Source organism: Stegostoma tigrinum, chromosome 14 (assembly GCF_030684315.1).
Source record: "Stegostoma tigrinum isolate sSteTig4 chromosome 14, sSteTig4.hap1, whole genome shotgun sequence".
Lineage (NCBI taxonomy): Eukaryota > Metazoa > Chordata > Chondrichthyes > Orectolobiformes > Stegostomatidae > Stegostoma > Stegostoma tigrinum.
Genome location: NC_081367.1, coordinates 73,424,588 through 73,440,806, shown reverse-complemented (window position 1 = coordinate 73,440,806; position 16,219 = coordinate 73,424,588). Strand labels below are relative to the sequence as shown.

General features: G+C 38.8%; 1 protein-coding gene across 4 annotated transcripts in view; it reads right to left on the bottom strand.

The window, feature by feature from the left end:
- Positions 1-16,219, bottom strand: part of atr (ATR serine/threonine kinase) — a 90,394-nt gene that overhangs the window by 48,280 nt on the left and 25,895 nt on the right. For all 4 annotated transcript variants that reach the window (XM_048541529.2, XM_048541530.2, XM_048541533.2 and 1 more), the window contains 10 exons: positions 15,864-16,035; positions 14,168-14,338; positions 12,006-12,200; positions 10,789-10,974; positions 7,786-7,878; positions 7,574-7,704; positions 4,502-4,645; positions 2,452-2,545; positions 1,827-1,952; positions 1,318-1,524 (listed from right to left, as the gene is read on the bottom strand). In XM_048541529.2, coding sequence (XP_048397486.2) covers positions 1,318-1,524; positions 1,827-1,952; positions 2,452-2,545; positions 4,502-4,645; positions 7,574-7,704; positions 7,786-7,878; positions 10,789-10,974; positions 12,006-12,200; positions 14,168-14,338; positions 15,864-16,035 — 1,519 coding nt within the window. The remainder of the gene's footprint in view (positions 1-1,317; positions 1,525-1,826; positions 1,953-2,451; positions 2,546-4,501; positions 4,646-7,573; positions 7,705-7,785; positions 7,879-10,788; positions 10,975-12,005; positions 12,201-14,167; positions 14,339-15,863; positions 16,036-16,219) is intronic.

Genomic DNA, 16,219 nt, shown 5'->3' with positions numbered 1-16,219 from the left:
AAATCTTTTCCTAATCTTCTTTGCTTGAGAAAATTGCAATTGCTTCTCCATTCTTTACATAAACTGAAGTTCTTGATAACATTCTAGTAAAACATTCTGTATCCTCTCGTCAGGGTTATCTGAATTGAGTATAATGCCCACAATTGAGCACAATACTGCAGCTCAGGCCTAACTAGTGAAGGCAAAAACAGTAAAAACCTACCGAGACTTGGATATGAACATACTATATATACTCGAGCTCCATTTAAACACATGCAAGACGCGTCAGGCTAGTATGCATCATTTGCAAGCTTTAGTGGGCTTTCCTTCTGGAAAGATTTGGCCTAACTTCTTTCCTTTTGTACTCTATGGTTCCATTACTAAGCCTAAATGAAACGAGGGAATGTAAATAGAAATTAAGTCCAGATTATTATCTGAATCATTTTCTGACCACCAACAGACCCACACCAGTATTCGGTGAAAGTTTTTAATGCAGTGATCTGTTAAATGTCTTCACTTTTCAGCCACTTGGATTAGTCAGATCCTCAAAAAACAAAAACTTGACCAAAGGTTGACAAGTCCCAAACCTCATATTCTTTAAATATTTGCCTTGGGTAAATAAGCAATGTTGATTATTTCTTTTGGATAAGAAATTGTATTTTTGGAAATGAGGACAGACATTGCCAATAGTTGCACCCGTGCTTCCCTAAGTCGATGTATTGCAATATTACTGCTCGTTGTCATGAATTTTGTCCAAGACTTTCTGTCCTTTGACATGATGGGACTCTACTCTTCGTCTCACCAACTTAGCCAGCAGATGAACAATTACTACGGAAAACTTGCAGAAATGTGTCACAACAACAAATAAAAGATGAGAGAAATAAAACAGATTGGTAGGGGGAGAGGACATGGACCAAATAAAGACAAATGGCTAAAGCTCCTCTTGACAAAGTTTAGAAAGCTTATTACAGCAGCACAGCAGTCCAGGAAATATATTAAACAGTATACAAGGTAGTTGGGAAACAGAGAAAATAGATAGGACAGAGTGGAGAAAGAGAGAATAGCTCCTGTTTGAGGGGAAAGGTTGCAAGAGATAAATCTTAAGCACTCCTGGAAGCAGAGGTAAAGCTGCAGTCACAGCTCAGCAACATCTTCTAATTACCATAAACAATAATGAAATAATCCATTTAAATTGTAAATATCTCAGTGGTACCCAATATAGTCCTCTGTTGTGGTTCAGCATACATTATGCATCCTCATTTCATATGACATAGAATCTTACAATATGTTTCCTCGCAGTTATTACAAAATGACAGTCTAATTCAAATGATTTCTTACCACGAACGTGGAGCTTTTTCCCTCTGTGTTACTGGTCATGAGGTCCAATCGGCCAGGGTCAATTGCTCCCACCTCACCGAGACACTCTCCACACAAAAGTCGAGCTTGTGCATTTGCATCTTGGCAGCCCTTCAGAAGCACCATCACCAACTGAGAGATAACAGGCTCTACAGTCTCACTGTCTGTAGCAAGTTTTACCAATTGGTCCTAAAGATACATAATACATCGATCTAGTGATAGTTGTTCTACTTTAACATGGTCTTCAAACACAATCTATTCTCCTTCATGTTAAAGAATCATTCTATCTGCGGACACATAAGAATCACAGAGACACGTTATAAACATTTGTTTTCACTTTTGCTTATGGTCTTAAAATGTAGTACATCATAACTTATTATATCTTTCACTACTACGATGTTAAGTTCTTCTGCCACAATTCATCTTGAACTTAACATATGTGGTTTTCTTATCAATGGATCTGGTGAAGACTTAAAGTCATTCGTGCATACCTGTTTCTTGAACAAAGTATCCTTTAAACTGGTCAGTGCATGTATACGAACATCCACATTCTCATGCTGAACAGCACGCATAGAAAGCTGCAGTTCAGTTTGTAAGTCTGTGCTTTTAGAAGTCTCCTGTAAAACAGCATATATAAAGCAGAAATTGGTAATGTGAATGTTAACACCAAAGATACGTAACTTCTGAAGAAGGGTCAATGGACCCGAATCATTAACTTTGCTTTTACTCCAGAGATACTGCCAGACATGATGACTTTCTCTGTCAATTTCTGTTTCTGCTTTGAATTTCTGAAGTTTGTTAACCACTTGGCAGCTGAAGCAGTATTTCTGGATTCTTTTGAACATAGTCTAATTTACTAATAGACTGGTTCACGGATGGGTTAATCAGCAAAGACAACAGATGGTAGTGAAAGCCTAGCAATACCTTTAGGGAGGAGACCAACCTTGTGTTTGACAGATCTAATTTGTGAATTTCTAAGAACGTCTAGAAAATGTTGATTTAGCATTTTGACAACTGATCATGTATCTCTATTTTAGTGCATGAAACGTCCCTACTGTTTCGCCAATTTTTAGTGAAATTTTCATCAATGACTAGCCACTCAGGTACAGTGCTCACCTTTCTATAATCTTGCAGAACCTTCTGGATCTCAGTAAAATCAGGATGTTCTGGCAAAAAGTAAATCTCATGGAGAAAATCTTTTACTTCAGCTCTGAAACAGTGACAAAAAAACTTTGCTTAGCAGTTTTAGAAACATTTAAATTTGCTTAGCGCACATCTGTGCGTGCTGTTTGACATGGCTCCAATGCCCAGTGGCAATCGCCTGTCTTTCTCTCGTATCCTTGCACACCATTTCGACGCATTCAATGTGCCTTTGAATGTCTCAATCGAACCTGCCTCTACTAAATTTCCAGGTAGAGCATTACCCTAAGTACTCACACTGAGAGAAAGCTTTTTCTTACATCACCCTTGCTTTGTTTGCACATCATGTTAAATCTATGTCCTCTCATTCTTTTTTCTTTTACAAGCAGGAACAGCATCACCCTATCTACTCGATCCAGCCCAACACAGAAGACTCAAGTGCTACTCCAGGGCTTATGCATAAAAATCTGACAAGTTAGTTCAATGTAGGCAGTCCCCAGCTTGTGAATGGGTTCCTTTCCCAAGTCCATTCGCTAGTTGATTTGTAAGCAAGTTGTAACACAACGCAGAACAATATAAAGGATCTCTTCGTAAGTCCAGGAAATGTTCCTATGTCAGATCTTTAAAATTACATCACTGTACGAGATCACATTTGTAAGTTGGACAGGTATAAATCAGAGACCCCATACATTGACAGAGTACTGTGGTATTGTAGGTAATGTGTTTTGGATGAGAAGTTATATCCCAAGTCCAGATGCAAAAGGTCCAATTTCAAAGACGATCAGGGATGCTATGTCACCTTTCCTTGCCAATGTTTCTTCATCAATCAATATCACAAAACAGGTTTTCTGATCATTATCACATCTCTATTTGCGAGAACATGCTGCACACAACTGTTCGGGTACATTGCAACGTGAATACAAGTCAAAAATATTTTATTAGCTGTAAAGTATTTTGAGACATCGAAGATCATCAAATGTACTATAAGGATGCAAATTTTTTTTCAGGATAGCTTTTTGCGGTACCATCGTAAACAATGACAACAAACAACTGAATTAATGCAATGATTTCATTGTAGCAGACCATCACAAGGCATTTCACTCTTGAAACATATATAAATAAGAGAGGTGCTAAAGGCATCACTGTACAGTTGCAAAGATGGGCGGTGGAGTGAATTATTTTTAGTCACTTTCATAATACAAACCTGGATCTGTGAAAATGTTACTTTCAATAGAAGAGCAGACTGAGAGGGGAGATCACGATTTGAACATATGTGTCTGCACTGTTATTCATAAAACCATAAAAAATAATTTTATCTCAAGCTCTTTGTGCCTTTTATAACAATGACACTATGACACATGTTGACATCAGCAACAAAACAACTATGCAGCAGACATCTTTGTTCTCATAGTAGTTTAAACCTAGTGCCATGTAAAGAGGATCTCCAATCGACTACACATAGTGATAGTGAATGCACTGAAAACATGCACTTTTAATTTTAAATTGTAGAGTTGCAATATAAAATGTTGACTGGATTAAGTCAGTACCAAAAGTATTATTTTAAAAGCTTTTCGTTAATAATTGAAATATGTGGAATTTATCAGAGAAACTTGACATTGCACAAATCTAACATGGCCTTTTCATAAGGTGGAGGATTTTTAGTTGTAATAATGAATATTAAATGTATTAATAATCTAGTTATAAACCCCGCAACAAGATGCAATTCCTTCAAGTATTTTCACAGCAAATAACAACCGAAAAGGTTTAATCAATTTGGTGATTCCTTGCTGGGTCGGTGAGGTATAGAGAGAGAGATTTCTCAACAGTGCATCATCTGGAGGAGCATAGAACCACTGACAGCAACTTCTAGATTTCCATGTTTAACTATACATTTGTGGATTTCAGACACTGGTGTCAGTTTTAGTGGACTAAAGATACTGATAGTTTCCCCAGAGATACCACTGCAATCTCAATTCCAGTTGAATGAATAAAAACAATTAAGCAAATAATATAGGCATTAGTTTACCTGTTCTCCACAATAAGATAGCGAAATATTCCAGCCGTCTCCTTTGGCTGAATGGACATCAAAGGCAGCAAAGCCACAATTACTTGACTGAGAAGGGCCCCCAGATAACTGGGATCTAAGCATCGTACAAAGCAATCCCAAGCTCTAAAAGCAAAAGATTTAATTAACAGACTACTAAGTAAAAAACTTGTCAAAAAGTTATGAAAGAGAAAATAAGCTGTGAAAACTGAGAAAAGTTAACTAGCTTACCTCTGGGAAAACGTACTCAGGAAACATTTGTATAGAACAGGATCAGGCGGTTGGAATGTGTAAAGGTATCTTGTCAAGATTCTGATCTAAACTATTCTGTCCAGGTCTCCAAGACGAGAAACGATCCCTCCAATAACTTAGCCATCACTGACGTAAGGCTCTCCTGACTTACAGTTCCCTGGCTTTTCCTTACAACCTTTCTTAGATAATAGCCACCACATTAGCCAATCACCAATCTTCTGGCAGCCTACTTGCAGCTGTCACTGATAAAAATATCACAGCAAGGGGCACTGCAATCTCTTCCCTAGCTTCTCACAAAATTCTGGGTTTCACCTTATCAGGTCCTGGGGATTTAGCAATCTTCATACATTTTAAGACCTCCAGCACCTGCACTTCAGTAGTATGAACTTTTTTAAAGACATCAATATTTATTTTCCCAAGTTCCTAAGCTTTCAAGTCCTTCTCTACAGTAAATGCCGATTCAAAATATCTTTTTAGTATCTCATCCATCGCCTGTCGTTCCACACAAAGACAGTATTATTGATCTTTAAGGGGCCCTATTCTCTCCCTAGTTACACTTTTGCCCTTAATGTATTCCTTTTCTGAATCTCCTCAATTCTACCTTCCACAACTATCTCATGTCCCCTTTTTGCCTTCCTGATTTCCCTCGAGTATACATCTTCTGCCCTTCGATTCCTCGAGGGATTCACTCAATCCCAGCTGTCTATACCTGATATATGTCGCCTTCTTTTTATTGACAAGAAACACAATTTCTCTTGTCACCCAGCATTCCCTACATCTATCAACCTTAACCTTCACATGATCGGGGACTCTCCTTATCTCATTCTTAAAGGCCTCCCAGTTCCCATCCATCCCTTTATCTGCAAATAGCATCCCCTAATTTTTTAACATTCCTGTCTAATACCGCCAAAATTGGCCTAACTTCAATTTAGACATTTCACTTTTTTGATTAGTTCTATCCTTTTCCATAACTATTTCAAAACTAATTGAATTATGGTCACTGCCTCAAAGTGCTCCCTCACTGACATCTCAGTCACTTTGTCCTGCCTTGTATCCCAACACAAGGTCAAGTATTGCAATTTCTCTAGTAGGTACATCCACATATTGACTAATTAAGAAAATGTAAATGCCCTCAGCCATTTTATTATGTGCTGGCTTTGTAGCATGTCATTGCTTTCTTGTTTAATTCCTACAACTCTTTCTTCATTGTCTTCATGTCATAGATGGGACTAACATACAGGTTGAACACTTGATCAAGATTTTCACCTGATTCTCAATATTTTGGCTGTCACATCACATTTGATTTTGCTTCAATCAAAGTCACATTGTACAATTATAAGGTGCCTTTAAAAGGGGAGTGAGAAAGCAAAATTTAATAGCCAAATAAAGCGAAGTTAGGGAAGATAGCCATAAGCTTGGTGCAGCTGAGGTTGTAAGGAGAGTCCAAAAAGAGGAAAGAGATGTAAAGGGGTTTAAGGAGGGTACTGTCAAGCTCAGAGCCAAGGTAACCCAGATAAGATCAACAATTGAAAGGCCAGAATTAGATTAACATGAATAACTCAGATGGACTTAGGTCACAGTTACAGAGTTAGTGAGAGGTAAGGCCATGGTGGGAATTGAAAATATAGATGAGAATTTTAAAGTTGAAACATTTATTGACCAACAATCAAAGAATTTGAGCAAGCATGGGGATGGTCGGTCAAGAGGTTAGTGCAAGGATGTGAGTATCAATTTCAGGTTATTTGAAGTTTTGTTTTTAATTCACATGAGGAAATCACTGGCGGAGCCAGCATTTATTGCCTATCTCTAGTTGCCCTTGAGAAGGTGGTGGTGATCTGCCTTCTTGAACCAGGGCTGTCCATGTGCTTTAGGGAGATCCACAATGTCCCTTAGGGAGAGAATTCCAAGATTTTTACCCAGCGACACTGAAGGAATGGTGATATAATTCTCAGTTAGGATAATGAGAGGCTTGTGCTCCCTCAGATCTATTTCCGTCATCATTCTACATGGAAATGGTTGAGGGTTTGGAAGATGCTGTCTATGACTCTTTGGTGAATTTCTGCAGTGCATCTTGTAGCTAGTACACACTGTCGATACTGAACATTGGTGGTGGTGGGAACAGATGTTTGTGGATGTGTTGTAAATAAAGCAACCTGCTTTGTCCTGGATGGTGTCAAGCTTCTTTAGTGTTGTTGGAGCTGTATTCATCCAGGCAAGTGGAGAATATTTCATCACACTCCTGACTTGCGCCTAGTAGATGATGTTCAGGCTTTGGGGAGTCAGGAAGTGAGTTATCCGCTGCAAGATTCCTAATCTCTGACCTGCTCTTATAGCCAGTGTATTTATGAGGCTAGTCCAATTGAGTTTCTCATCAATTGTAACACCCAGGATGCTGACAGTGAGAGATTCAGTGATGGTAACCCCAGTGAAGTTAAGGAATGGTAGGTAGGTTGTGTCTTATTGGAGATTACCATGACCTGGCATTTATGAGGCAAAAAATTTACTTGCCACTTTTCAGACCAAGTCTGGATATTGTTCAGGACTTCATGCATTTGGAATGCAACTTATGGGGAAACTGCAACTATTGCATTGCCTCTGTTACAAGTTGTCCCATTCCATGCCCTTCCAAAGAAAGCAAGAAAGCTCCAAGCAGTCTTTAAGACTAATACTTCTATTTAGCATTGACCAGTAGGATTTTATTTATTTTAGAAAGATAAATTTTTCTTTTAATGTTAAAACTTCAACAAACATTAACTTTGCATTTCTGTTCACTTAAACGGAAAGCTGTGCTTCAAAACAAACCTGCAGCATAATTGAGGAAATTCATCTCTATATCGTAGGCCTGTCCTCAGAGTGGTCATCATCTTTACCCGGACGGAACTTATGTGTTTTGGTCCCATCAATTTCATTAACGACATTAAACTGTTCATGGCCTACAAATTTAAAACACGCCATTTGTAACTGATTTTGTACAAGTTCCTGAAACCATAGGACAACCATAAGAATTTACTCACCATCATTTTATCATTCATTCCAACACTGGAACTCAGCAGATGCATATTAAAAAAGGCCAAAATCCCCAACAATTTTGGCTGCAAGTAGTCTGCCTGGAAAAAAAGAATATTAATATTATTTTTTTGAAAAACCAACAACAGGTTCTTAATATGATTTTATTCCCGATGAAGTGTGTTCAAATATTGACTTAACTAAAGTTTGTTACTCTACTGCTCAGCCAGTTCAAGTCCCACCTATCCCAGCAGTGAGTCATGACCTCACCAATTAGATTGATCAGAAAATATCTCTCACAGCAGTGAGTTATGATGTGGAGGTGCCAGTGTTGGCCTGGGGTGGACAAGGTCAGAAATCACACAACACCAGGTTATAGTCCAACAGGTTTGTTTGTCAGTCAGTAAATATGGCGTTTTGTAATTTCCTACTTTAGAAATAAAACCAGTCTGACTCCAAATCAAAACACAAACAGATTCGAAACAAGGCCTCACACCTAACATGCACTGTGTGACCTAAAATGTCACCTCTTCTTTACACTGATAAAACCTTTAGTTCTCTCAGGACAGTGGTTTGAAAGAAATTCGAGGATTTACATATACACAATTTTAATCAATTAAAACCTTCTAACTGATTAAAGATTTAACAGCATCTTAGATTTATTTAAATCTTCTTCATCAGTGGTAATGACGTTTTGATTTTTTACTTATAAATTCTGTGTTGGATACTACCTTTCTCACTAACACCTGAAGAAGGCGGGAAGCTCCGAAAGCTAGTGTTAAGCTGGTGTCGTGTGATTTCTAACAGTGAGTTAGAGTAGTGGGCCACTTTATCATTAGATTACTAATCATAGATCACACAATCTTAATTATAATACAGGATGTAATGTAATATAATACATTGCCTTGATCAGTATTGTTTCACTTGAGTTTTATAGTTATAACAGAGGCTGTATATGCAATTAGTATTGGGCGTTTAACTTTGGTGAAAATTCTTGCTGAGCCTAGGAAGTACACATGATCCAATTAGCTTCTTGTTGGAGAGGCCTCTCCAGCTGGCCGAGATTCTATCACTCAGCTTCCCTCCATGAACCTCCAACTCGCAACTCACTAATTTCTGGCCCACACCTGAGGTCTTGCTCAAAGCGATGGTTCAGGACAAGAGGCAGAAAATGGGAAAGTCAGGCAGGGAAACTGTGAGTTGGAGTGGGTCAGGAAGTAAGAAAGTGTCAGCCTTAGGGACAGGCAGGTGAGCAGGAAGTAAGAAGAGTTGAACATTTCAGCATCTCAGCGACAACTTTAGCGTGGAATTGTCATGTTAAAGTTGTACTTGTGTTCGTTAAAATTGAGGTCACAAATTCCCAAAGAAATCAATATTAAAAATGGAGTTGGGTTCATGCAGACTTTTTTCCCCAGAAAATGTCAACGTTTTGGTTAAAATGTTGTACATAAGCAGCACTATCCATTCCTAGGCGAAAATAATTTGCAACAAATAAACCACTATTAAAGAAATACTGCAGTTAACACTTTAACAACTTTGTCCGGAAAGGAAATAAGACATTATCAGTTAAACTGTTGCACAATCTTAAATGTTTACAAATGATACAACTTGTAAAATAAATAACTTACATGCAAAAAAATGCAAAAATGAATACCAGCCATTCTGGTACAGGGTGACCAGACTCCACCTTGTGGCATGATGTGGAGGTGCTGGTGTTGGACTGCACAAAGTCAAAAATCACACGACACCGGGTAATAGTCCAACAGATTTATTTGAAGACGCAAACTTTCAGGGTTTCACTCCTTCTTCAGGTGTTATTTTGACCTTGTCCACCTTCTAGCAGATGCAAGGAGTTACTGATGTCCTCAGCACTTCCAGAGCGGGGGGTGTGTGGAAGAAAAACAAGAGTTTTTTCCCTTGTAAACACAGGTAATAAGTGTGAGCTGGACAACGGACACAAGGGATTTTAAAGGCAAATATGGAGGGTGGAAACAGGAGCTTGGAATGGGGGATAGAGAGATGGAGACAAAGAAGAGGGACTTTAGGACCAAGGGCAGGAACACTGGGAATAGATGCAAAAGAAGAGGTCCAATCCAACCCCACCACCCAAGACATTTTTCCATCCCCACCCTTGTCTGCTTTCCGGAGAGACCACTCTCTCCAGGACTCCCTTGTCCACTCCACACTCCCCTCCAACCCCACCACACCCGGTACCTTCCCCTGCAACCGCAGGAAGTGCAACACTTGCCCCCACACCTTCTCCCTCACCCCCATCCCAGGCCCCAAGACGACTTTCCATATCAAGCAGATGTTCACCTGCACATCTGCCAATGTGGTATACTGTATCCACCGTACTCGTTGTGGCTTCCTCTACATTGAGGAAACCAAGTGCAGGCTTGGGGAGCGCTTTGCAGAACACCTACGCTCGGTTCGCAATAAACAACTGCACCTCCCAGTCGCAAAACATTTTAACTCCCCCTCCTATTCCTTAGACAACATGTCCATCCTGGATGTCCTGCAGTGCCACAACGTCGGCTTATGTGCTCCTAAGATGCTACTTGGCCTGTTGTGTTCATCCAGCTTCACACTTTGTTATCTTGGAGTCCCCAGGAGTGATGCACTCACACCACAGCCCTGAGGAAAAGCGATGTGCACATATGGGACTCAATGGATATTTTGTCCTATTTTATGAACAAAACTAAATGAAACAATGTTGACTGAGTCAAGGTGTGGGGTCTTGCAGTATTTTGTATTTTAAAACCAGCTTGCCTACAAGAGAAATCTAAAGCAAATTAACACGAACTGTTTCAGAGATAGTAGGAACCGCAGATGCTGGAGAATCTGAGATAACAAGGTGTAGAGCTGGATGAACACAGCAGGCCGAGCAGCATCAGAGGAGCAGGAAGGCTGACGTTTCAGGTCTAGGTCCTGCTCCTCTGATGCTGCTTGGCCTGTGGTGTTCATTCAGCTCTACACTTTGTTATCTCTTCACATGAACTGTGTCTCCTTACCATTAACTCTGCTGAAGTAATGTCTCTGGGTGCTTGGCACTGATCATTTCTCGAAGCAGAAGCGGCCAGTATGGCCAGTCCATTGAAAACCTGCTGATAGTGCTCTCCAATACGCAACAGTAGTTCATTATGTAACCCTTGGAAATCTTGTCTGAGAAGGCTGCCCAGTTCGAGCTCTGTTTCATTCTAGACACAGAACACAGCAGTAAGAAGCAAGGAAATAAAATCTCAGAAAAATAAAACGCACTTTGGAAAACTTTTCTGTCCTGTCACTAGAAGAAACCCATTTATGCGTTGGACACAGAGGGGTGCATTTGCTGAAAAGTACAAGTGGAACAAAGTTTAAAAAGTCAAACGTTAGGAAAAGAACAAGAAAACAACAAACTGAAACGCTTATGAAAACTGAAAGGATATATTTCTCCGGTTACAAATTAACTAAATAGATGGCTCACCACTATATTTACAAGTCTCCAGAGAAGACGTTGGGTCACTTGCATTGCTTCCTGACTCCTACCTACACTGTACCAGACAGATGGATCAATGGAGCATTGAAACCTAGAGGTTTGCTGCAATTTCAGTACAGCTTCCCTCAGGCCCATCATGATAGATCTGACAACTGTACAGTACTAGGCTGACACAAAATAAAAGGCTGAAAATTTGAAAAAAAATCAGCAACAGCCCCTGCTGTTTCAGTTTGATGTCCTTTCGTCAGAACCAGAAGGGGGGACAGGAAGAACAACAAAATGGAGGTGTGCAGTAGGGTAAAAGGCAGGAAGAGGAATAGCACAGGAGGCCAAGGGCAGACAGTCCAATGTGAATGAGTGAGAAGAGTTTTCCACTTTCAGACACCATCACAATGGAATTCAACATAAAACTGCAGAAAGGAAGCTAATCTTTCAGTAAGGCACTTTAAAACCTTTCAGACTCAACACTAAATTAACAATTTCAGATCATAATATAAGCTTCCATCTTCACAGAATCACAGTTGTTAAGGCATAAAAATATGTCATTTGTCTAATCATGTCTATGCTCGATTGCTAAACCAGCAATATAACTCAGAAACATTCTCCTGCCTCTTCTCCATAATCCTAAATATTGTCTCTCTTTAAATAATTATCTAATGCCCTCTTGAATGCCACAATTATTGTTCATAAGTTGGTTCAACCAAGTAATTTTTAACCAGCAGTGTCATATTTAACACAAACACATGGTTTTACCTGGAGATAATGGAGGCCACGCTCAAGTTCATCCTTTGAGCAAGAACAAACAAGGTGAGAAAAGATATATTTAAAGTTGTTGATCAATATCTCTCGGCGATTGACATTCAATTGCTTTGCAATGGTCCGTATCAGCAATGAAGACGTAGTACTAGCCTTTGCAGCCAGGTATGGCAACAGGGATTGCAACGTGCGCTGGAAAACAAAATGTAATTTACAGTGTACACCAGCTCAGATGAAAAAGTAGTCCTTTGACAGTGTGAGTTCTGACTTAAGGGAGAACTATGGTGTCTGAGGAACTGAAGCTTAAGATCATTTCTCAACTTATTATTAAAATAACCCTAATTTTCATCACTGTCCATTCACAATCTCTGCATTCAACCATTTCACAGAACTAAGTTAACTGAAGTAGATAAAGGCAAGCTTCCACCTACAATCAGAGAAGTCTGAATTATGTCCAAATTATGCATTCCCAAGCGGCAGCACAATGATTCAATTTCGATTATCCTTTCCAGAATGTTTCTACACAAGCTGCTGCAGCTTGCGTTTTCCTAATCATTACAGAACTCATACGCATTCTGAACAACCTATGGTCTTAAAGAAGGTGACAACTAGCCTCAGTACAAGTTAGGGTTCCCCTTCAGGATCAACAGCTGATGATCTTCTGTGTTAAAAAATGAATCGGTGAATGTCTCAAGATAAACAACAATCAAGACAGTTTAAGCAATGAACAGAGGTGTGACACCATCTGCAGGGAGGGGAAACAAAACTCTCACTTAAGCAACACCAAAAAAAATCAAGCAATTGTCTGAAGTTTCAATCATACTTGGCTTTCCACTATTCATTGCAACTAATCCCAACACAAGCTCCATTCTGAGAAAAGGCACATCAAATGAAAATTATCATCTCAATTTCTTAAGGGGTTAATTACTGATCCAAAGATGAGCTTCCAACCTCATTTGTGGCATCATTAAAACTGTCTATTTCCACCTCCTTGACACTGCTCAACTTCACCTCTGCCTGACTTTAATTGCTGCTGAAACTGCATTTACATTTTTGCTGTGTCTATCTTTAACAGTCTCAATGTCTGTCATGTTCCAGGTTACACATTCTACCTACTGTCGGCTTAAGGTTAGCTGAATCTTTGCTGCCACAAAGTAATCTGCACCAAGTCACCTTCTGTTCACTAATCTACCTACACTGACTTACAACAAGTGATGTTTTGATTTTAAAATTCTCATCCCTGTTTTCAAGTTCCTTCTCTATCTCTGCAGTCTCTCCCAAGCCTACAATTCTCTAGGATATCTAGACTCTAAATCTGGCCTCTTGAGCACCCCAATTTCACTCGTTCCATCAATGATGGTTATGCCTTCAGTTATCCTGGCGCTATGCCGTGATATATCTTCCCCACACACCATTGCCGTGCAATCTCTCCACTCTCTCCCTTCATAAAAAGTAAAGAGCAATACATCACAGGAACAGGCCATTTGGCCCTCCAAGCCTGTGCTGACACATTTTGTGCTTCCATACCATTTAAACACTCTTTAAAATCTAATCTTTGGCCAAACTAAGTGGTCTCACATCTCCTTATGTTGCTAATAGTCTTTTATTTTTCCTGTTCCTGTGAACCATCTTGGAACAGTTAATTATTTATATTGTCAGATCATGAGAAGAAAAGTAGGCCATTCAGCTGATCAAGCCTATCCGCCATTCAAATGATCACACCTGTTTGAACAACTTGCTGTTTTATAACAATCCCGCCCCCATAAATCTTTATGCCATTGGTAATCAGAAATTTATCAATTTCTACCTTAAACATAGTCAGTGAACTTCCACAGCCCTCTTTGGTAGAGAATTCCAAACGTTCATAACCCTCTGAGTAAAGTACATTCTCCTCATCTCAGACCTAAGCAACATTCCCCTTATTTTTAAATTGTCTCCTTGACTCTAGACTCCCAACCAAGGGGGAACATCTTATCTGAATCTATCCTATCGCTTTAAGCATGTTTAAGTTGCTGTGGTGTTATCTAAATACTAAGTTTTGCTGTTGATGCTTAAATCTTTTGCTTAAATACCATGCAATGAAATTTTACTGAGTTAAATATTCTTTCATTGTTCATTACAGGAAAGTTACCATTTGAAGAAACATAATATATACATACAGTGAGAAAACGATTCAAGTCTGGAAAATCGAACACTTGAGCTACTTCAGATAAGATGTCAAGTGTAATCTGCCGCTGATGATCTGCCTCTCGCTGACACTGTTCTTTGCTCTGACCCTCAATACTAGTACAGGCTGCCAGGTGCCTTGTATGTAATGACTCCACCAAAAACTGCAAAATAAGAAAATAAATATTAGCACAGCAGATTAACACATAACTAAGACTGCAAAAGAAAGTACAATTGAATTCTTTTGAATTCTTAAAATCATGTCAATATGTAAACAAACACAAGTCTGATACACTGGCAATACCAGTATAACAATCACACTCAGCATATGCTTGGCTGTATCACCACATGCCCTCAGAATGCAGAAGATAAAAATTTGTACATTATAGGTTAAATTTTACAATGTTTCTAAAGCATAAAATTAGCATTCCTGCACTTTCCTTAGTTTGTTTACCAGGAATTAAATGGTGTAAGATGCAGTATCCAAATTATATTTACATGTAACAAAAATATTTCTTGACTACAAGATATAGAATTATAGGAAGGAATGACTACACAGAGTAAAAAAAACTTTCATTTACAGAGTGTCTGTCAATCTTCCAGCCAATGTAATACTTGTGAGGTATCTGGATGTGAGTTTGCTCGCTGAGCTGGAAGGTTAGTTTTCAGACATTTTGCTTGTGAGGTATCTCCATGAGCCAATGTTATCCAAACAATCAATTGTAAAATATATCTTTTTAATCTAATCTTAAAATCTTTTAGCGATTTTTCCTTCACAACCCCACTCAATTTGATGTAACAAGGTGTTTTATGAATACAGAACTCTGTTTCACCTTTGCTAATTTTATATTTTGTTGTAATTAATAAATGGATATGTTTATATTCCCATTAGAGTTATGAATTAAAATCAAGATTTTAGATAGTTTCTATCTCATATGTAATTATTTATATAAGACAAATGGGAATAATCAATTGTATTCACAGTCCAGTTTTATGACATATTAGTACCTGAAGCTTGTGATAAAGGTGAAACATGTTTGAAAAAAATATTTTTTCTAGATTATTTCTTGTTGATCATAACGCTCAAAAGTTAAATTTCGAATTCGCATTAGAGTCCAACACACCAAATGCACTAATGAGTGCACTTACGTCACTGTTATCGATGACTGGAGGTTGGTTAGCTGAGTTGGCTGGGCAGACTGCAGCATTTGTGGGAAGTGATGCCAGCCATGTGGATTCAATTCCCACATTGGCCGAGGTTACCATGAAGGAGTCTCCTTCTCAATCCCTCTCCTTGGTCTGAGGCGTGGCGACCCACAGGTTAAACAACCATCCCTAATGAGCCCTGCGGTATACTTCGACTAAGGTGTCTTCACCTTTTACACATTAATGTTTACCAAATGTTACTATACTGCTTTATTGCACATTACTTTGACTGCCATTTAGAATAAAAGACATATTCAAAAACAACACTTTTTTTTATTTTGATCAATAGATATTATCTTTCAGAATTAAGGATGGGTGGTTTAAGAATTGCAAGGAACCCGGGACATGGAAGTTTGTAAAGAACTGTTCATAGCAGGATTCTGTCAAATAGTGGCTAATAGATACAAAATGTTACAGAAAACCAAGCAAATACTATGCAGTAAACATGGTGTAGGCTCATTAGCTGTATCAAGTTAATCTTACCTGGCATATGGGCTTCTTGTACTGGCTGAAGAAAGCTTGCAGCTTCATACCTTTGGCTGCAGCTAGTGCTCTGATCTCTGTATAAGCAGCACCTGCAACATATGTGAACTTGGACAGCAAACAATGGCACAGGTGCAAAAGAGCCAATGGAACCAGGTCTCCTCTGGCAGCTCTGTTTTACAACATTAAAAAGCAAAATAACAGTACATATATATAATTTTGCACATGTAAATACTTTGACTTCTGATAAAGATTTTAATGCTTATACCTACAGCAGACAGCATTTTAACAAACAAGGATGGATTTTTTTTTACACTCTTCCCTGTCAATGACTGGTTATAGAGTTTTAAGTTCCA